The sequence below is a fragment of the Moschus berezovskii genome, chromosome 5, assembly GCF_049115385.1.
Source record: "Moschus berezovskii isolate FMDL1 chromosome 5, NW_MosBer_1.0, whole genome shotgun sequence".
In the NCBI taxonomy this organism is placed as follows: Eukaryota; Metazoa; Chordata; class Mammalia; order Artiodactyla; family Moschidae; genus Moschus; species Moschus berezovskii.
In genome coordinates, this window is record NC_142464.1 from 112,306,148 (window position 1) to 112,329,074 (window position 22,927).

Sequence of the window (22,927 nt, forward strand, 5' to 3'; positions counted from 1 at the left end):
GACTGGTTGGATCTCCTTGCAGTCCAAGGGACTCTCAAGAGTCTTCTCCAACACCACAGTTCAAAAGAATCAATTCTTCGGCACTCAGCTTTCTTTATAGTCCAACTCTCACATCCATATATGACTACTGGAAAAACTATAGCTTTGACTAGACGGACCTTTGTTGGAAAAGTGATGTCTCTGCCTTTTAATAAACTTTCTAGGTTGGTCATAACTTTTCTTCAAAGGAGCAAGCGTCTTTTAATTTCATGGCTGCAGTCACCATCTGCAGTGATTTTGGAGCCCCCCCTAAAAAAATAAGGGAACACAAATGTTTGGTGGACAATCTGGCTCTGCCACAGTGTCTTCTCCTTCCCTTTTAGAAATGAGGAAATTGGGGGTATGGGAGGGTTTAACCATTCAAAGTCAAACAGCAGGCTCAGATCCAGTCCCAGGAGGCAGTGCAAAGGAGGTAGGCATTCCTGTAGGGCTGGCGCAATGGATGTAGCCACGTGGCACTGCTTACTTCTGACCCAGGCAGAATGGACACTGACTGGCTGCACTCCCGGCGTTTTGATCACACCGCCCTGGATGTTTCCTGCCAGCACCCCTCCCCCATCGCCTTCCCCTCCCCCACCCCCGCCCCCGCTCCCAGCTCTGACCGCCCCTCCTCTTCCACAGGTGCCCGTGCTGAAGCCCATGGACCTGATGGTGGAGGTGAGCCCGCGGAGGGTCTTCGCCAATGGCCACACCTACCACATCAACTCCATCTCTGTCAACAGCGACTGCGAGACGTACATGTCCGCGGACGACCTGCGCATCAACCTCTGGCACCTGGCCATCACTGACCGGAGCTTCAGTATCCTTTCCTGCCGCGGCCCCGCCGCCGACTCCGCAGGCTGGGCGCCCCCAGGTCAGGCATCAGTCGGCCTGTTGTAAGCGAGCTGGCTCGGGGTGGGGGGCGCTGCCGCGTTGGTCCGCCTCTTCAGCGGGGTTGCCTCCTGGCTCACAGTGTGTGAGCGAGGCCCAGGTTTGGAATCAGGATGAGTTTATTTATGAAAACTTTAAAACTGCGGCCGCTGAGGGTTACCTTTGACCTTTCACCTCCTCCAGGGGTGACCCCCATCATCTGGGGGCCTCACAGGGGACCGAGAAGGAGATGGAGACCTGGGTAGGCCTCCACAGTGGTGAGCTGAACCACCAGCAGATCAGGCCTCACATGCCCAGAATAAAGTCCAGGAGAAAAGAGAGTGGCTCTCCCTGAACTGTCCCACCAAGCTCCCAGGTGGCACCCCACGGGCTCTGACTGGGCCTCAGGGACACCCCTGAACCCATTACTGTTGGGGATGCAATGCTCTGCCTGGCCAGGCCCCTCCCTGGTGCTGGAGGGGTCAGCTCTACCCCAGGACAGTGTCTGAATGTGGGAAGGGGTGGTCTCCTGGGGAAGAATAGGCACTGTTCCAGGAACTGGGGGCCCCTGAGATGGGTGGCATGGATAGACGTCCACTGCCATGCCTGACCTGCTTCCCAGCAGAAAAAGGTGAGGCGCCATACAGGAGCTCCAGGTCTGCGAATGGGGCGGGTGTGGGACTCACAGGACTGTGGCTGGCCATCCTCAGCTCTCTGCAAGCGCTCTACAGTTTACAAAGTGGCTTGTCACTCACAACCTCACTTGGTGTTCATGGTGGACATAAAAGCTGCAAAGCAGTGGCAGGGTTATCATAACCCATTTTATACATGAAGAAATGCATGCTCGGATAGACCACCCTGGCAGGGACAGAGTCCCGTGGCGTGGCCCAGTGCTCTTTGCCCTGCCCTCGGGCTGCAGTGTTGGGACAGTGACTCCCACTTCCTAGAGCCCAGGTTTTCTTATCCTAGGACTAGGGTGGGGACGGTAACCTCTGCGCAATCTATCTTCCTGCACTGTTGTAAGGATTCGATGACACCGTGAATGCCAAGGCCCTTTAAAAATTATAAAGCCCTGCAGCTGTGTAAGGGGTTATGTTTCATTTCATTCATTTAACCATCAATTCCTCTTCTGTCCCAGGCCCCATGCTGAGGTCCAGGGACACAAGGGCGAATGAAAGAAACTCAGCTTTTTCCTGAAGGGCACCGCTCGGGGGGACACAACCCTGATCTGGGTGGTATCAGAGATGCAAGCCTTGCTGGTAACTCAGGTCTGCACTCTCTTCCTAGGCTACCAGGGAGGACTGAGGAGGAAACAGGGTTAGGATGCTTCCAGTGGCTTGAGGAGGCTGCTGAAGGTTCCAGGGTGGGTAGGGGGTTGTGGGTGTGCATGATGAAACAGGAAAGTGGGAGGTCAGGACAACTGTAGCAGGCCTGGTTGATGGTGTGAGTAGGGGACATCCTCCTGGGGACCACCGTCTCCAAACATTGGTCATTCTCAAACCCCTTTTGCACCTATGACTCTGTGTGCACACGGTGCATTATTTCATTTTCTTTTCTAATTTTTATGATTTTTATTAATTTTCTTTAAGTGGCTTTAATTTTACCTAAATCAGTGCATTTGGAAAGGAATATTAATTTTACTACCACAAATGAAAATAAAATGTATCAATAAACATAAGTAGGAGGGAGTCATAGAGATAAATGTCATGAAAACAAAACAAGAGGAATAAAATCCATCCTCCAGCCCGTCTGGTAGATCTTTCCGTGATGACAGAAAAGTTCTCTATTTGCATTTGTAGGATGGTAGCTGCAAGTCACGTGTGCCTGTGGAGTACCTCCAATGTGGCTAGGGTGACTGAGGAGCAGAATTTCTTATTCAATTTAGTTTGAAAGGATTCATACTTTGAGTTAAATAGTCACATGTGCAGACTTTATAAATGTGTCTGTTAGACGAGGCTGGTTCTTTCTGTGGGACCTGGGGATGAGGAAGTGATTCAGGTGTTAGAGATATGATTGCACAAATAGATACCTTCTTCATCATTCAGTAAAAAGACTGGAAAGTAACTGAAAGCCTTGCTTTGTGTCTGGATCTGTGTTCTGAAAACTGTCCACCTCCTAATTGCTGTCGGGTGATAAAAAGCTACTGATGTGCCCTAAGGAGAGGAATGGGCTTCCCTGGTGGCTCAGATGATAAAGAATCCACCTGCAATGCAGGAGACCTGGGTTTATCCCTGGGTCAGAAAGATCTCCTGGAGAGGGGAATGGCAACCCACTCCAGTATTCTTGCCTGGGAAATCCCATGGACAGAGGAGCCTGGTGGGCTGCAGTCCATGGGGTCACAAAGAGTCAGACACAACTGAGCGACTAACACTTTCACATCACTTTTCACTTCAAGCAGGGCATTAGTACTGGTCAGCTTGCAGAGGGGTCCCCGAGGCTGTGGGTGTATGTTGTGGATGGACTGGATTCTATCTGATAAGTCTGGAAGCCAGGAATCTGAGTAGACCAGGGAGACGTGGACCTGGGTAGGGTAGAGTGTGGCCATAGGCAGGAAGCCATGAGATAGATCGATAGTTAAAATTATATTTGTAGATCGGGGCCTGTGTCAGAACTGTCTTTTAGACCAAGGTGGCCACAGGACATTGGAACAGGTTAGCTGTTATTAAGAAAAGAGGACTGATCCATCCCAGGACCACAGGCAGACCTGCCCAGCCATTGCTGTCAGCTTTGTGTGCCATATCCTCCCTGGAGAGCATGCCATTCACTAGTATATTTATTGAGCCCCTACTGTGTGCTCGGCCCTGTGTTGTTCAGTTGTTCAGTCACGTCTGGCTCTTTGCGACCCCGTGCATCTGCAGCACACCAGTCTTCCCCGTCCTTCACCAGCTCTTGGAGTTTGCTCAAACTTATGTCCACTGAGTCAGTGATGCCATCCAACCATGTCATCCTCTTTAGTCCCCTTCTCCTCCTGCCCTCAATCTTTCCCAGCATCAGGGTCTTTTCCAATGAGTTGGCTCTTCCCATCAGGTGGCCAAAGTATTGGAACTTTATCTTCAGCGTCAGTGCTTCCCGTGACTGTTCAGGGTTGATTTCCTTTCGGATTGATGGTTTGATCTCCTTACGGTCCAAAGGACTCTCAAGAGTCTTCTCCAGCACCACAGTTTGAAAGCATCAATTCTTCAGCACTCAGCCTTCTTTATAGTCCAACATCCATAAAATGACTACTGGAAAAACTGCAGCTCTGACTAGATGGACCATTGTTGGCAAAGTGATGTCTCTGCTTTTTAATATGCTGTCTAGGTTTGTCATAGCTTTTCTTCCAAGGAGCAAGGGTCTTTTAACTTCCTGGTTGCAGTCACCATCTGCTGTGATTTTAGAGCCCCCCAAAATAAAGGTACAGGCTAGGCTCTGTACCCATTGCTTAAATTAGAGAGATAAAGATCCATGTCCTCTTGGAATGGACATATAATTTAATGTTGATAAACCGTTAACATAATAAACAAGTAAATATCCAGTACATGAGCTGGTAATAAGTGCTATGAAGAGTGAGAGGGACCAGAGAGCATGGCAGTGTGAGTTTTTCTCCAGCCCCATTTTCCTTCATGTCTGCAGATGCAGAGTGGATGGAGAGGGAGCCAGGGTCGTGGGTTAGCAAAACGAAGATGCAGATGTGGGGCTGATGGTATATGCAAGGGACTGAAAATAACGGTTGGTCCCAGAATCTGTCAGGGGAGGAAGTGAGGGCTGGAGCATCAGTGGACTGGGGTCCCCATGGGTGCCCAGAGAGGCTTCCTTGGCTGCAGATCCTGCCATGTGACTCTGTTAGACCTGTGTATAGACCCTAATTTTGTGAAAATGAATTGTTCAGTTCAGTTCAGTTCAGTCGCTCAGTCGTGTCCGAATCTCTGCGATCACAGCACGCCAGGCCTCCTTGTCCATCACCAACTCCCGGAGTTCACTCAAAATATACAAGTGTTTTGGCCCTTAGGGGAGTATGAGCATTATAGCATGCTGGTTATGCCAGGGCCAGGCTCAAGGCAGTCCTTGTCTGTAGGACCTAAATACCAATTAGGCAGACAGAAGGAGCTGAGTGGAATCTCCAGGGCATGTGGTGGCTGTGGAAACGTCCCTTGATTAGATCAGCTCATCAGGGACCCAGGTTGCATGAGGCACTCCCTATGGCCTGCTGCTGCTTCACTACCAGAGTGACAAGACACAGGGACCCAAAGCAGAGAGGCCTGGCACTGTCCCATGGCGTCCAGCCTCCCCCTGGCAAGAAAGGTGTCAGAACTGTGGCTTGTAGGTGTGATGACGAGTCTGATAGTAGCTGAGTAATTAGAAAAGGCGTTTCATTTCCAACGTAGGAAAAGGCCAGAAAAGCTGCTGTGACTCCACGCTGAGCTGGGGAATTGCTCTGAATTTTGAAATACCTTTTGAGCAAGTACTTCCTGGCGGACTCGGGACCTGGGGTTTCACATTCCTTTAACTCTTACTCTTCAGCGTCTTGATTTGCTCTGATGCTGCTGTTCAGTCCCCCAGGCCACTGGGAGCTTTCTGCTGTGTTACCATCTCCTTGTGTCCAAACGGTAACACTTGCTGTGCATGCATGCTAAGGCACTTCAGTCACATCTGTCTGTTTGTGACCCCATGGACTATAGCCTGCCAGGCTCCTCTGTCCATGGGATTCTCCAAGCCAGAATACTGGAGTGGGTTGCTATTTCCTCCTCCAGGGGATCTTCCTGACCTTGGGATCGAACCCACATCTCATGTCTCCTGCACTGGGAGTCTGGGTCATAACACTTTCTACTTAGGTAGAATTGATTTTCAGCAAAGGTTTTAAGAGAAAAGGAAATCTTTTTAATAAAGGAGAAAAAGTGGGCATTGTTTTGACCAGTAAGAATAGTAATAGAGTGGATTCAGAGGACCTTTCCTCTTATAATTCTAGAATTGGTTGCTCTGAACAGAGGGAGGGGAGACTGGTACTTCCTGAGCCTCCGCCGTGTGCCAGGCACATACAGGGTGCTGTACCTTCATCTGTCACCAAGGCCCCAGCCTCCTTCCCCTCTTTCACCCACAACATGGAAAGAAATGCCAAGCCCTTTCCATTCTCCCCGGATGGCTCTGGAATCCTGCCCTCCTCACCCTGACCAAGACTCAGCTCAGGCTGCACCGTTCGTTCCTGGACTGCTGCCTGAATTCTACCTTGCCCACTTCACCCAGCAGTCAGCTCTCCACAGAAGCTGCAAGAATGGTTCATCACCTCCTCTGGTCTGACCACATCAGTTCTCTTGGTAAAGCTTTCAGTGGCAAAGCCATCTCGTGGTAAAGCCGTCAGCTTCCGGAGAATGTCCATATCCCTCCACACTGCCCTGCAGCCCTTGGTTACCCTCACCACCCACTCCCACCCCTCACTCACCTCCCCTGGGTCTCGTGTATCAGGCTTCCCCACACCTTCGGGTCATTGGGTTTCCCTTCATGTTGGTGGATGAGGGCTGTGCTCATCCTCCCCTGGATCATCCTTTCTCCCTCCAGTCACCTGGTTGGCTCCTGTTTGCCCACAAGCATCACTCACAGCCCCTTTTGCCTGGTCACTTCTCCTATGTCCACTCTGGGCCCCTCTCAGGCTGCTCCGAGCCCCTCTGGGCCCACACTCCCGGGTCACACTGGGATTTTGTCATCTGTTAGTAGGAACATCTTGTTCATTTTCTCATGAAACCTCTGTGATATAATGGAGGGCCTGGCACATGGCAGGGGCTTATAAATAGTTGCAGGTGGCGATTTTGGAGGGAGGAAGTTCCCAGTTTCCACAGTTCACAGGTCTTCAGATGTAGATGCCTCCTATTAAGTCTGGGCTCCAGCATAAGGGCTCCGGGACCCCAGACACTAAAGAGAAGCATCTGGGCTCTGGGGTCTGGCAGAATTGATTCGTTGCCTTATCTCCTTTGCCATCAATTTCAGTTATTACAAAATGGGCCAAATTTCTTATCATGTGAATATTTGTAAGGAATAAAGGGATCATTCACATAAAGGGGTCTGGCAGTTGGCTGGCCTTAAAGCCCCCTTAGACCACTCCTTAGGCTCCTCAAATACTTAAGGCTGCTTTTCATAAAATCCCTGCATCTTCTGGAATAGTTGAAGCCCATTTTCCCCAGTGCCATCACCACATCTGTTTAAACAACCTCTCATGTCCTTTAATACCAATATTTTGAGGCTCTGAGACAGTGCTGGGTGATTTTTCTTGGGTCTAAAACATCTTAGAGGTAACATATTGCACAGGAGGCCTCAGCTGACAGACCCCAGCTTTATTTTTAGCACCCGGAGACTTGTATAGATGGTTCAATTGATTTTTCTCCCCCCTGAGTGATCTCTCATGGTGGAAGCTGGCACCACACCAAGCCACAGCCTGGAACAAATTTCTAATTCTCATGTATGGAGCAGGTGCTGAAGCTCGGCTGGATGGTGAAGCAAATCCAAATTCTTAGTCAGCACACAGCCACCTGTGGGCTGGGCTTGTTCTCCACACAGAGAGCCAGGGAGGGGACCGACCAAGGCTCCTCCCCATGCCGAAACCCTAAAGCCTGGGGTTCAACCCTGCCTTCAACACTCCCTTGCCCAGTGACACTGCCTGTCACTCAGGCTTTCTGAGCCTCATTTTTCTCTTCCATTTGATAGGGTGTGCCTCCTGTGCCAGGGGCTGTGATATCAGAATGGCTGGTGAATATAGAGCCTGATGTGCTGTAGGCAGGATCCACATAGGCCCATGACCACTGTTAAGATCCTTACAGGCTGCCTCTTCTCATCCTGCCACAGAAAAGGAAAAGGGGTGTGTCTACACAGAAATGCCCCGAGTCTGAATCTCCCAGGTCGGCTTTCCACCCATAAAACACATTGTTAGACTGTTATCAGCACCATTGCTTTGGGGGCTCAGCAAGGCCAGGGGGTTTGTCCGTTTCCACTCCAGTGGAGGGCGCGCGTGCGCTGTCCATGGTGCTGACCTCATAGGCGCCAGGGCTGCCTCCCATTATCACCCTCACCACCCCGCACACCACCTTCACCTCTTACTGAGGACTTACTCTGTGCCAGGCAGTGCTCAATCACTGTGCACATATTCACCTACTTAATTCTCCCACATCACTGTGGAGTAGGCATGATTAACTTCCCCCCTTTACAGGGAAGGTAATTGCCATGGACAGAGGAGCCTGGTGGGCTACAGTCCATGGGGTGCAGTCAGACATGACTTAGCCACTGAACAAGAACAACTAAGCCGCAGAAAGGTTAGGCAATCTACCCAGAGTCACCCAGCTGGCAAGTGGGTGGGATTCGGACTTGGGGCATCTGGACACAGAACTGTGCACGTCACCATCATGCCACACTGCTTCTCAGTCATGATATTAACAATCTCCATGACAGCCGTGTTATTGCACATTTTTCTTGCAAGCACTGAGCTGAACGCATTGTACTTGCTGCCCTTAATCCTTATGGCAGCTTGCTTAGGTGGTGCTGTCATTCCACTATGCAGCTGTGGAGAAGAGTTCTGAGAAGTGAGGGCACTTGCCCACGGCTCCTCCTGGGCCTGGTCACTCAGATTGCCTTCCATTTCCATCCATGCAGTAGTTTCAGGCTCTCGTTTTAGATCCTAAGTTGCTTTTCACACTGTTGCAGGACAGAGTGGGGATTAATTCATTACATAGGTGACCAGAGGCATGGGCTTTGGCAGCGGTATGGTGGGACATACAACTCTATTGTGCTTCCTGTCCCTTCCTGAAAGGCCTCCATGGCACTTGTGTAACACACTCCTGATTAACCTCCACTTTGACCCCAGGATAGAACCCTGTCACCCACCCTCTCTGTCTCCCTTTTAGGGCTCAAGCAACCTTCCCTCTCTCAACTCCTCACCCTTATACTTCCACCTCACCAGGAACACTTCTGCCAGCCCGACCCTCTGCCTGGATAACTCCTACTCACACTCTGACCTCAGCTGAATGCCTTTGCCACAGAGGACCCTTCCCTGACTCTCTAGACCAGCTCAGGGCATTGTTACAAATCTCATCACAGGTGGCCTTTAAGTGTCTCCTGAAGCATCCATCATGGGGCTAGTACCTGGTTTCCCTGCTGGGCTAGGAGCCCTGAAAGGTTGAGACAGGATCTGGTTTGCCCCTTCTTGGTGCCATGGAAGGGAGCCACCTAGGTGTGCATCCCAGCTGTGTCCCACCTTGGGTTTCCCCTCCCAACCCTGAGTTGGATGCAAACCCAGGCATGTAATCCAGCGTGAACACTCACTGTCCTTCTAGGGTGCAACGAACATTATACCATTTGCAACCTGCTTAATTTCATGTCTGTTTCAGAAGAAGAGAACTCCACTGGTTCTACCTTTAATTGTTGCTCAAAGTACCAACCATGTGCTAGGTCCTTATCTCCTTGATGAAGGAGATGTCATCTCCTTAAACTCTTCACTACACCCCTGCAAAGCAAATGGTATCCACGCATTCTACAGAGTTTTGCAAACAAGCAGGTCACAGAGAGGCTGAGAAGTTGTCCAGAGGTCACACAGCTGTTATTTGATGGGGCCTGGACTGTCCAGCCCTGGTTTTGGGGACTCAGAAGTCAGAGCTTTCTTGCCTGTCTAAGCAATTGGGAATCACGTAAGCTGGCCTGTGGTAGAGGTGCACACACTGCTCATCACAAAGAGAAAACACTCCAGGGTTTCAGTGAGCTTGTGCAGTGAGCAGTTACTCAGAATGGCTCCTCTTTCATGGATGTGCGTGGCCCCAGTATTTTCTCAGAGTGAGATTGCTCCATCACAGTTCATAATATTCTGAGCAGAGAGGAGAAGGAGGCTGTTATGGGCTGAATTTTCTCCCCCCGCCCCCAAAAAGCTGTATATTGAAGCTCTATTCCCCAGTGCCTCAGGATATGACTATATCTGGAAATAGGTCTTTAAAGAGGTGATTAAGGTAAAATGAGGCCACTAGGGTGGGTCCCAATCCAATGTGACTGGTGTATTTATAAGAGGAGGAGGCTGGCACACAGACACACACACAGGGGATGATCATGTGAGGACACAGGGAGAAGACAGCTATCCACAAGCCCAGGACAGAGGCCTCAGAAGGAACCAACCCTGCCAACACCTTAATCTTGGACTTCCAGCCTCCAAACTGTGAGAGAATAATTTTCTATTGTTTAAGTCACCCAATTGTGGCATTTCACTATGGCGACCCGAGCAAACTGAGATACAGAGACACAGGTGGGCAGGAACCTCCTATAGAATCTGGCTTAGTGAAGTTAGCATGTGGAGTACCTCATGCTTGTAGCCAGGTCATCTTTTGGAGAAAACTGGCTGAAAAAAAGCAGCTTTGCTGGCCATGCCCCAGTGAGACTGCCTCCACATGCAGGAGGCCTTCCAGGCTCCTCCATACCAGCATCCCTGGGGAACGTGTGTGGGAGGTCTTTTGTGGTGTGACCCTTGGCAGAGCTGCCTCCATCCTTACTCCTGCTTGGTCACCATGGTAACAGCCTCCCCTTCCTGAGAGCGTGCTCCTATGAGGACATCTGGATAAACCACACTTTGCTGTGTTCAGTCAGTGGAGCTGAAAGCTACATCCTTCTCATCATGGAGCCCTTGCCCACTCTCAACATCCAGCTTGCCCAGGACGCAGCCAGTTAGCAAGCCCCAACAGCAGGGTCTTTGAGGGTGTTGACCCCATGGCAGAACTCCATGGTATGTGGAGGTACAATCACTCTGGAACAGAGCGGACAGTGGGAGCAACAGTTAAGAAGGATGGAAGTTAGGAAGCCAAGATTCGTCCTTGCTCCGCTTCTGCCTCTGGCCCTGGGCCAGGCACCTCCCTGCCCTTGCTTCCCTCTCCTCTGTCATGGGATTGGAGGGTGGATGGTCCCTTTCTGCAGGGACGCCCAGGTGCCTGGCCTGCAGGGGGCTGCCCTCACCAGCTTTCCAAGTGTCTGACAGTGTCTCCAGCCTCAGTTACTTGCTGTATCTTCAGAGTCACTTGTCACAGCATAGCCACTAAAGACCTTCATGACATTAGTTGATACTTTTGTGATTCCTGGGTATCCATGGAGTGCTTTCTATATGCGTTTCTCATTGGTGCTCCTCCCTGAAATGATCCAATGACATTTATTCATTTCACGTGCGGGACTCATTTTATGGTGAGCGGAGATCTGCCCAGGGAATGAGTGACAGCGCTTGTGCCTGTGATCCTGGGATGGGTAAGGGAGACCGAGGTTCAGAGAGCTGCAGCTCACAGAAGCGAGGGCCACAGAAGCACAGCCACCTTCTCTCCGATGTTTCAGGACCCTCCAAGTGAGATCCCACACAGTGGTGTGGCTTCAGACCAATGATCGGCCAAGTTGCCAGGTGCCTGTGTCCAGCTGCGGGTTTCAGGACATCAGGAGATGCCCTTGGCAGCAAGAGATGAAGGCGTTTCTATAAAAATCCCTGCAAACTTGATGACTCTGCAGAAGACCCACCTGAATTACATTCCTGTGTCCTTGGTGAGAAGAACCACAGACTTCACTCTGGGATGGAATAAACCCTTGTTTCTGAGCTCTGAGCTTCACTGACCTCCAGGAATTTTACAAACTGGCAGTAAAGGGAGGCTTCTTACAACAGCAAGATTGCAACTCCTCTTCTAAACCCCAGAGTCAGCAAAGAGTAGCCCAGAAAGGAGAGGTGGGCGCAAGAATTTTATAAAGCTTGACGGGAACACTGCCACGCCCATTCATTTACATATTACCTGTGGCTGTTTTTGCGTCACCGAAGCAGAGTTGGGTAGCAGGAGGAGATCCTGTGGCCTGCTAAGCCTGAAATAGTCCCTCTCTGGCCCTTTACAGAAATTGTCTGCTGACCATGGTGTGGGGGGTTGCACTTGTGGTTGTTCACGCAAGCACCGAAGGAAAAGGGGCTGGAGCCAGGCAGCTGCTAGAAGCAGTGCCAACTTCCCAGGCCCCCTCCTGCCCACACTCCACGGCTGGGCCTTTCCTCTTCTGCTTCTGGAACCTCCGCCCACACTGGTCCCGAGAAGCTGAGTGACTGGCCCAAGGTAGTCTCCACATGGATTAAAGGCAGACTTGAGCGTGGAATCCAGGCTCCCTGGCAGCCAGTTCTGCACTTGCCTGCAGTGATATGCCATGTTCCTTTTTACTAATTCACTTACAAAGCACTGTTTCCACACCAGGCCCTGTCCTCAGCATATCACATGCATCATCTTAATTATAGGACGTAGACTGAGGATTTACAAGGAGAAACAATGATTTATCATAAGAAATCTTGTAACTAAATAATTGGCTTCCGTGGTGACTCAGTGGTAAAAAACTTACCTGCCAATGCAAGAGACTCAGGAGACACGGGTCCAATCCCTGGGTCAGGAATATCCCCCGGAGTAGGAAATGGCAACCCACTCCAGTATTCTTGCCTGAAAATTCCATGGACAGAGGATCCTGGCAGACTACAGCCCATGGGACCACAGAGAGTCTGACATGACTGAACGACTAAGCATACACACTACCCTAGGAGGTAAGGTGTGGTGGTGATGGTTTAGGGGCTTCCTTAGTGGCTCAATCAGTAAAGAACCTGCCTGCAATGCAGAAGAAGGTTCAGTCCCTTCTTCTGAAGAGTCGGGAAGATCCCCTGGAGAAGGAAATGTCAATCCACTCCAGTCTTCTTGCCTGGGAAATCCATGGACAGAAGACAGGGGTAAGGTATTCCATTGTCATTTTGCACTTGGGGAAACTGAAGCACAGAAAGGTTTGGAAACTTGCACACACAGCTAGCAAGCAGACAGAGCCTGGATTCAGCCCCAGGTTTTCAGGTTGTTCTCACCCCATTCTTCCATGTCTCCCAAGTCACAGCATATTGCATATTGTAGATTCTGGAGCTCAATTCTGTTGCTGTCCCCAGCTGGCCGCCCTCTGCCTGGCCCTGAGCAAGCGGCTTCTCCTTGCTGAGCCCCTGTTTACTCATCTACAAGAGGGGGCATCTCACCCGGAGGTGGAGAGGATACAACATACACAGATGTGATGCCATCTGCTTGGAGCCAGGCCACAGGGCATCTCAGGTGGGCACGGGTACCAAGTTGGTATAAACTGAAGTCTGGGTTGTAAGTGATTTTGCCTGCACTCGGATGAGTGAAAATGGTCAGCCAATGTTTGCAGCCTGAAAAGAAGGCCTTCTCTGTGGCTGGGGGCAGGAGGAGAAGGGCACCTATGGAACAGAGCAGTGAGGAGGGGAGGAATCCAACCCCATTTTAGGAATTTCACTCTGGCTGAGGTTGGGGGGCTGATCAGGGGCAGGGAGCCCCCCTGAGGCAGAGGCAGCCTGGGCTGAGGGCCAGAGCAGAGGGACCTCCAAATGGAGGAGCCAGCACATGGAGGCAGGCTGGAGGTGATGAAGGAAGGAGTAGAGCAGGGGATTCCAAAGCTGCCCTGATTCCTGGCTCAGCATTTCAGGGCTGGTGACAGGGACCTGCGGGGAAAGAAGTGGTCTGGAATGGATGTCGAAGAAAATGTCTATGATCCCGGCATGACGCCCGTGTCTACTTCCCAGCTTCCAGGAAACAACTTGGGTGTCTGAGTTTCCTATAGATGGCATAACTTTTCACACTCCATTTGGTTCAAAACAATAAAAATCTAGTGGCTCACAGTTCCAGAGGTCTGAAGTTTGCAAAATTAAGGTGTGGTCAGGGCTGTGTTCCTCTGAGGGCCCCTGGGGAGGGTCCTTCCATGCTTCTCCCAGCTCCTGTAGCCCCAGGCATCACTCCAGCATCTGACTCTGAGGTGGCCTTCTCCTCTGGGTGTGTCTGCTTCTTCTCCTTCTGTGCCTCTTATAAGGAACTTGTGATCAGATTTAGGGCCCATCCAGGTAATCTAGGAAGACCCCCCCCCATTTTGAGATCCTGAACTTGATCATGTGTACAAAAGCCCTTTTTCCAAATGAGTTCACATTCACCATCTCTGGGGGTTAGGACATGGATATGTATTGGTGCGGCGGGGGTGGGGGGGGACCATTCAGCTTCCTGCACTGGAGAAAATTACCTTGCACTCAGCCAGAGGGTGGGGACCAGAACTAGTCTACCTTCTGCCTATATCCTCTCTGCGTGACCTGCTCCTCTCTCCACCTACCTATGTCTGACAAACTTCCCTTGTAGGGAAAAATCATTCTTAGCTGCCAAAGTGTGATTGAAAGTGAAACAAAAGCCATCAGACACTTGGAGTAGAATTAAATGGAAAAACAGAACATGAATAATTCATCCAGCTTTGCCAGGGGGAGGGGGGCTCGTAAATGAATCTAATTATACTTCTTCCCAAGAGAGGTCAGTCCTGCCATGGAAAAAGCACCACCTACACGTGGGATTCATGCAGCTGATTCCAAAATGGGGCTGGGGGCAGCACCTTGGGGGTTAATCCTCAAAATGAAATGGTATTCCAGGGTCATACTCAATCTCTCATTTTGCAAATAGGGGAAAACAAGGTTTATGGATGGAAATGGTTTTTGCATATGGAACTGAACATTCCAGAGAGAGCTAAGACCCAGACACCTGGCCCAAGACCCCCAACTTCCAACCCAACACTGGTCTTGCCAATGTCAAGGCCACCGTGTATGGGCGAGTGTCTCAAAGTCCACAGGCATGTGGCCACTCAGGTGGGAGTCCCAAAGGAGTGTTTGTGGTGTCTGTTTGGGACGTTAATTATAGAGATATAGAGGCCTCCCTAGGGCTTCCCAGGTGGCACAGTGATAAAGAATCCACCTGCAGTGCAGTAGACAGAAGAGATGCAGGTTCAATCCCTGGGTTGGGAAGATCCCCTGGAGGAGGAAAATGAAAGACGACTCCAGTATTCCTGCCTGGAGAATCCCATGGACAGAGGAGCCTGGTGGGCTACAGCCATGGGGTCACAGAGTTGGACACGACTGAGTGACTAAGCATACACATAGAGACTTCTCCCCACCTACTTCCCTACTCAGGAGTCCATCTCCAGGCTCCTGCTCAGTGATGTGACCACACAGATTTAGCAGGGACAGACCTACTCAGTCATTCGCCCCTCACACACCCAATGGCCAGCAAGGAGCTGGACACCCACAGGGAGAGCCTTGTCCTTGAGCGGAGCCAGAGGTGGTGGAGAAGCCATCCTGAGACCAGGAGATGGTGGACCGGACTGGATGGCCACACCCTGAAGGACACTGTGCTGTCCGAGGTGGCGGGGGTGGCTGTGGACCCTGGGATTCAGAGGCACAGGCTGGCCGTGACCATGTTCTTGTCTTCCTCCACCAGCATCACGTGGAAATAGGTCCTGTGCTTCACATCATCTTTCCCCAGCACCCACTGCATCCAGGCCTTTTTTGAAACAACAAGAGATTCCTGGAGTGACGCATGAGTCGTAAGAGCCGTGGTTCAGGACTGTTGGTGGGACCCAGGCATCAGGGACTCCACCTCTTCAATCCATAGGGCCCTGGTCCATGTGGGTTCCCCCTCAGCCAGCTCTAGGTAGCTCTGGCTCAGGCATGTTCACTGTAGAGCCTGAAGACCTGATCAAGCCCTGTGGACTCAAGCCATCATGGCCTTGATCAAAATTCTAGTGACTGTCTTCAGAAGGCTGGCCAAAGCTGAACATGGTTGTCATGAGGCTGTCAGAAGGGCTGTTAGAGAGAGGTAGGTCATGGGAAACAGAAAGCAGGGAGCAGGGATTCTGTGATCAAGCAAAAGGCCACATTCCTTTGCTTGGCCTTGGACCTGTGTGAGTCTGGGGCCAGGATCTGGGAATCTGGGAGAGGAGACGTCAACATACTACACTGCCTTCTCTCTGGCCACCAGCGTCCACAGCCTCCCAGGTTAGAAAGTGGTTCATAAACTTTCTCCACGAGCCAGAGACTTCAGACATCATATCTCTGCTCCTTCTCTGTTGAGCTCGGTTCTAGAACATCTAGGACATCTGGAAAGGAGAGAGAATTTGGATGCTGATTCAATCAAAGGGGTCAGGTGACCCTGAAGTAACAATCAGAAAGTCTCAAATGACAGCAGCCCCCTCATGCTACAAGTCCACCGCAGGTCACCTGAGGCTCACGGCACAGCATGTGCTAGCCCTCGGAGCTTCAGCCTGGAAGTGATATGTGTCACTTGTCACTTCTGTCCTCCATTCATTGATGAAAGCAACAAGTCATGGTCGCCTGAGTCCCCTCGGATGGTGGGACAGCTCTCCCTGGGATGCTCAGAGGACCACTTGCAAGGCAGGCATCCTCACTTCCCAAGGAGGGTGTAACCCTGGGAAACACAGTGAAAACCCGTGTCCCTTGACAACTGACACAACCGGGACTCGAACCCAACCTGCGTGCCCTGAGGACTGTATTTGTTTCTTCCAGCCCCTCTCTGGCTTTTTTGTCCTGGGTCCTGTGGGAGAATCTGGTCCCTGTTTTCAGAACATCTGACAGGTGCTGTACTGACGTGCATGACATTTCGTAAACAACAGCACTTTTTCTCCAGACACCACTTGAAGTTCAGTAGGGAAGTAAAGCGGTCAGGAGGAGGCACAGTCTCATGGAAAGTCACCAGTGGGTGCTCAGACCTGTAAGGACAGGGCTGCAGGTTGATGTTGATGGAATTGGCATCCTAGATGTCTTGGCTCTTTTTCTCTGTGAAACTTCAGTCTCACTTTTTCATGATTTAACCTCTGCTTCTTATTGAACCAGAAACCACAGTTTCCTGGGAAACCAATCCAGGCACTGAGAGCGTGCCTCCTTTTTTCCCTGTTTTGATGTGATTCTAAGTTTCTGGTTCATGGTGTGCTTCTAGCAGGCAAGATTTGAGCGTTTGCACAGAGACCCTCCTTGGTGCCTCTGATTGCAACCGATTCAACCATGTTTTCTGATGTTTTATAAACTCTGCTGTTTACAGAAGTCAGGAAATACCTTTCTTACTCAGACAGCAAGCAGTCTGGGGCAGGTGGAAGAGGCAGGGCTGACAGCAGATGAATCTCAGAGTTTCAGTTGGTATTTTCCAGGTAATAAAAATAATAAGAGCAACTGACAATGTGTCAGGCAGTTGTCAAGGGTTTTGCGTCTTCTCATCTTCACAGCAAATCTATGACGTTAGAACTGTTAGCCCATTTTACAGATGAGGAAACTGAGGCATCAGGAGCTGAGAAACTCACCCAGGATCACGCAGCCAGGAGGTGGCAGAGCTGGAATTCTCTGAATCCAGAGCCCACATGCAAAGAAGAGGGAGGAGAGGGCTTTTCAGAGGGCCTTTCAGAAGGGGCTGCAGAGCTCCCACAGGGCTGGGGAGAACAGAGACCAAGGGTTTCACTATCCGAGAGGAAGGTGCCTTCAGGGCACAGTGACTAATAGATCTGAAACAGGAAAGATAGAAAAAGGCGAGGGTATGCTAGGCCTTGGATGCTACATCCAGGGGTTCCAATCTGCTGTGTAGGCAATGGGCGATGGAGAGGAATCCAGCCTCACCACTTACTGGTGAGTCACCATGGACTGGTTGTTTACTCTCTCTGGGCTCCAGCATATCAGCCAAGGATAGTTCCTTTCCAAGCAACAAAATTCTTGGCCCTAAACAGAAAATGCTAGTTTCACTTCCTTACAGCCCTTCACAGGGAAGTAGGGCCAGGCTATCTCCCTGTGAGCCAAACAAAGGCACCCTAGCCCAAGAGTCAGGCGGAGGAGGCCAAACAGGGCTCCCTGAGGCAGGCCATTGTGTATGCCTATAATAACAAAGGGCTTCCCTGGTGGCTTAGAGGTTAAAGCATCTGCCTCCAATGCGGGAGACCTGGGTTCGATCCCTGGGTCGGGAAGATCCCCTGGAGAAGGAAACGGTAACCCACTCCAGTATTCTTGCCTGGAGAATCCCATGGACAGAGAAGCCTGGTAGGCTACAGTCCACAGGATCGCATAGAGTCGGACACGACTGAGCGACGGAACGAACGGAATGGATAATAACAAAGGTATGACAAACCTGCTGCTGCTGCTAAGTCACGTCAGTCGTGTCCAACTCTGTGTGACCCCACAGATGGCAGCCCACCAGGCTCCCCCATTCCTGGGATTCTCCAGGCAAGAACACTGGAGTGGGTTGCCATTTCCTTCTCCAGTGTGTGAAAGTGAAAAGTGAAAGTGAAGTTGCTCAGTCATGTCTGACTTGTAGCAACCCCATGGACTGCAGCCTACCAGACTCCTCCGTCTGTGGGATTTTCTAAGCAAGAGTACTGGAGTGGCTTGCCATTGCCTTCTCCGATGACAAACCTAGACAGCATATTAAAAAGTAGAGACATTACTTTGCTTGTCAAGGCCTGTATAGTCAAAGCTATGGTTTTCCAGTAGTCATGTATGAATGTGAGAGCTGGACCATAAAAAGACTGACGGCCAAAGAATTGATGCTTTTGAACTGTGGTGTTGGAGAAGACTCTTGAGAGTCCCTTGGACTGCAAGGAAATCCAACCAGTCAATCCTAAATGAAATCAGTCCTAAATATTCATTGGAAAGACTGATGCTGAAACTGAAGCTACAATACTTTGGCTACCTGATGCGAAGAGGTGGCTCACTGGAAAAGACCCTGATGCTGGGAAAGACTGAAGGCAGGAGGAGAAGGGGACGACAGAAGAAGAGATGGTTGGATGGCATCACTGACTCAATGGACATGAGTTTGAGCAAGCTCCAGGAGATGGTGAAGGACAGGGAAGCCTGGCATGCTGCAGTCCATGGGCTCACAAAGAGTTGGACATGACTGAGCGACTGAACAACAAAAACAGAAAATAGATTTATTGACTCACATATTTAACCCTCCAGGGGTCAAGGCTTCAGGTGGATCCTGATCTAGGATTCTAATGACACTGCCAGATCTCTCTTCCCATTCACTCTGTCTTTGGGGCTGCCTGCCCCACCCCCAAGCTCGATTTCCCCTTGTCATGGCAGCAGACACAATCCCTTCCTCTCCACACCACCCAGTCCTGCAGAGATGACAGAGTTGCATCCAGCATTCCCAGTATTTGAGTCTGGAGTCCTCTACTGGCACCTCTGGTGCCATATGCTCATCCCTCATGGTGACGTGAGTGGGAATGGAAGACGCAGGTCAGAGCTGAAAATCCAGAAGGGCAGAGAACCTCCTCCCCAGAGCAGAGTCTTGATGCTGTGGGCTGAAGGGCTTGGGTCTGGGAGCTGTGGAGGGGAGCCAACTCATAACCGTCCACTCAGACCAGACACAATGCACAGAGTAATGGGAAAGAACGGAAGTTCTTCACCGATTGCGTCCATGGTCCTGAACTCAATAAAGGCGCCTGGCCTTCTGATTGGCAACTGGAAGAGGAGGGGCAGAAGGGAGACGGCTCATGGGTTGCCCTGTGTGGGGGCTGGGCAACTGATGGGCACCGGCTGGAGAGAGGGTACCAGTCAGGAAGGAGGCAGAGGTCCCGCCTTATGGGGACAGTGGATGGGCACCCACAAGGGGTGTTGGACAGGCAGGTCTGCAGCCTGGGGACTGTCTGGGGTCAGCTATTTGTCCAGGAGTCTCGGTAATGGGGAAACAGCTCAGACTAGCGGTAAGCGGATGTGCCCAGGGGAGGTGTCTCGGTTACCCGAGGGTCTCCGAGCAGGGGGAGGTAGACCCGTGAGGACACACTCCCTTTGCTGCCCCTTCCTTGACCCGGCCGCGCAGACATCGTGGACATCAAACCAGCTAACATGGAGGACCTCACGGAGGTGATCACTGCGTCCGAGTTCCACCCGCATCACTGCAACCTCTTCGTCTACAGCAGCAGCAAGGGCTCCCTGCGCCTCTGTGACATGCGTGCGGCCGCCCTGTGTGACAAGCACTCCAAACGTAAGTGTGCATGCCAGCCAGTGCCCCAGCCGGCCACGGATGTGGGCGGGGCCTCTTGGGTGGGTGGGCGGGGCATGGAGGTTTTCCGAATGGGCTGGCGGGTGGGCGGGGGGACTGGGGTGGACTCAGTACTTTTTTAGTGCTTCTGGCAGGGGACCCGGTTCTGCCACCCACTGCCCCCACCCCAAGTCCCAGCAGAGATGAGGGCCAGGGAGTGAGCTGGGCACTGGAAGCCAAAGAGGGACCACACTCAACTGTCACCTCCTCCAGGAAGTCTTCCTTGATCCCCACATTGGTCCAGGTCCCTCTTCTGTACCTCCTTGAACACCCAAAGCTTTCTGCTCACAACTACACACCGTGCAGAACTTTCTGTGCTGTTCCACTCTCCCCAGCAGGCTGGGTCACCTCATACTGGAACACCCAAGAGAGCAGCCTTGGGGTTGCCGCAGAGGTGCCAGGGGATTCAGGGCTGGACGAGGTCCAAGGGAACTTCATATGATAACCAACCACCACAGAACAGCTCACAGCGGACACTGAGCCAGGCGCCCAGCCACGCTCTCTCCCAGCATTGGCTCATCTCATTGCCACATGAGCTGTCCCGGAGCCCTGCACAGGAGGTGAAACGGGCTCCAGAGATGAGCCCAAGGTCACTCACACTGAAAAAGTGGCAAGGTGGGACTTGAACCTGGGGCCCTGGGCTACCCCGACTGGTGCTCCTCACCCCCAGTCTGGGCTGCTTGATGCTGGATTGAGCTGACGACTGTCCACTAATATGGTGCTCCCCAGAGGCACCTGAAGGCAGAGGGTCAGCCCACGACGTCCTCCCTGGATGACCTTGCAGGAGTAATGGGGGGCGGAAACAGATGTTGGGGGGACAATTCTCCCACAATTGTGGGAGAAACGGGCGGGCGGGAAATTTAGTTCATCTCTGTATCCATCCCAGTGCCTCCAGGAGGACCTGGAAATGTTGAATGAATGAACCAACAAACAATGAGTGAGTGGTGACCAGCGGGCCACCGGAGGGCTTTATCGGTGTCTCAATGAAGGAGGCAGAGGGCTGTTGGGAGGGACAGGGTTACTCTCTCCCCCCGGGGGCCTGGTTTCCCTGGGCAGCCAGAGAGGACGGTGCTGCCCCAGCTCCCAGAGACTCAGCCTCAGGACTCTCTGTAGCCGCCAGCTCCTCCTCCTTCCTTGGCCGAGTTCTGTCCCCTTGTCCCACCCCGTCACCCTTCTCCGGGTTCATCCTCACTGCACACACTCTCCCAGCCTACCTCACATTCACAGCCAGGCGGGATGTCCGCTGTCTGGGTCTGTACTTAGTACTGGAGCCACTGACCCCCATCCACAAGCCCCAGGGCTCCTCCAACGGAGTTCATGCGTGGTCCTGGGAAAGCCCCCTCCCTGGGCACCAAGCCTTCTGAGGGCTGAGCTGTTGGCACTCAGGGTGGGGAGGACAGATCTCCCTCTCTGGGTGGAGCCAGGGCCACCAGGGCACTCTTGTGTCACACAGCGGGCTGCCATGCTCTAGACTCTGTCCCTGGGGTGCAACAGGAACCAATGGACCGACGATAAACTCCTAACTAGGCAATATGATGCTGAGAGGCAGTGAGTGGTATAAACAGCCGCCGGAAAAGCAGAGTGCAAGGAGGGTCATGTCAGCTGCACAGCTAGAGGCAGTTACAGTGGAACAGTCTCTCTGAGGTGCTGAGGGGGTACACCATGCAGAATCTTCCAGAAGAAGGACACAGCAGGGACAAAGGCTCCGAGATGGGAAGGCACCTGTGTGGCCGGATGCTGTCAGTATAATAGAATATTGTTCAGATATTTAAAAAACTGACTTAGGAGGGGCTTAATGACATGGGGAAATGATTACGTTGGAAGATTCTGTGGGGGCGAAAAGCAAAACAATGACTACTTCACCAAAAGAATGGAAACAGAAAATCATGGAAAGAAATACGCCCAGAAATTGTTTCTGAATGTGGGTTCAGGAAGGAAGGAATTTAGGGAGAATAGGGATGGTTTTGTGCCCCCTGCACTGCTTGAACGATGTTCTCTGTGGGCTGGACGTGGGAGTCAGAGACCCTCTTGGCTTCTGGAACTGTATCAGCTAGTTCCCTGGGATCTGAGCAAGCAGCCACCCACCAGGACAGCCGTCACTCATCCGTTTCCCGAGTCCAGGCACACAAACAGATTCCGGGCACGTCGTTGCCACACGCCTGGTGGTGTAGATTTGCATGTGACTCAGCCCGCAAAGTCAAGTGCAAGAGCTGTAACTTTATTTCAGTGACTCAGCTCCATTGAATGTCTCACCCCCTTCTCTGGGGGCTGCAGTGAGCATTCATTAGGGCCACGGAGGATTCTGCGCCTTCAGCAGGTTCTGGAAGGCTTTGACAGGGCCTAGGTATGAAGGGAGGGACATGGCACCTCCTGATCCCCAGGGGCTTTTTCAGTGCCTGGTGACACTGAGGGCAGGAAATTTCCTTGCTGAGGACTTTTTTGCATGGATGCAAAAATTCTGCTTTAGGCATAAATGATCAGAGATGAAGTTGGCCTTTAATTTTCTTTGCCTGCAATCTTTGTCCAGTTTAATTAAGAGGATTGTTCTCTTGTAAAATGAGCTGGCCACTTTCTCTCTTTTTTCCCCTAGAACATTTAGTATAATATATCTGCTCCTTGATGTCTTAGTAAAATTCACGTGTAGATCCTTTTTGATTATTGGTTTATATAGATTTTCTAAGGGAATTAATTTTGTATTAAAATGCATTTTTCTAGAATTTTCTTTTCATTCTCAAACTCAATATTCTGCACAGAAACTTTCTCATTAATACCAGTGACAGGATTGTTCACCAGGCTGCAAATACTGCAGCAATACTTTGCAGCTTCTGTTTTCCTTTCTTCATCTCATTTGCCATAAGTCGTGAGTAGTGGAAATACCTGCCCTACTGTCTGCGTTCTCCAGATGGCGTTTGTTCTTAGTTCTCCTGAGAAATGAAGCAAGCAGACGATTGCCAATTAGGCTGTTATTTTTCATCAGAACAAATGGCTGTTATTGGAGCCAGATCTTGTTTTAAAGAGGCTTGGAGGCTAGGACCTGTTCTTTAGTCTCACTTCTACCCATTTCGTTACTACTCAGAACTCAAGGAGTGGCTGATAGTGACATCCCAGAGATGAATGGTCCAGGCATCATTTTCCCAATTGGTAAGACTGATTTT

At 51.2% G+C, this 22,927-nt stretch overlaps 1 protein-coding gene across 1 annotated transcript in view; it reads left to right on the forward strand.

Annotated features, from left to right (window-relative positions):
• PPP2R2C (protein phosphatase 2 regulatory subunit Bgamma) overlaps positions 1-22,927 on the forward strand; it is a 169,221-nt gene that overhangs the window by 119,822 nt on the left and 26,472 nt on the right. The window contains exons 5-6 of the mRNA XM_055435003.2: positions 661-838; positions 19,551-19,715. Coding sequence (XP_055290978.1) covers positions 661-838; positions 19,551-19,715 — 343 coding nt within the window. The remainder of the gene's footprint in view (positions 1-660; positions 839-19,550; positions 19,716-22,927) is intronic.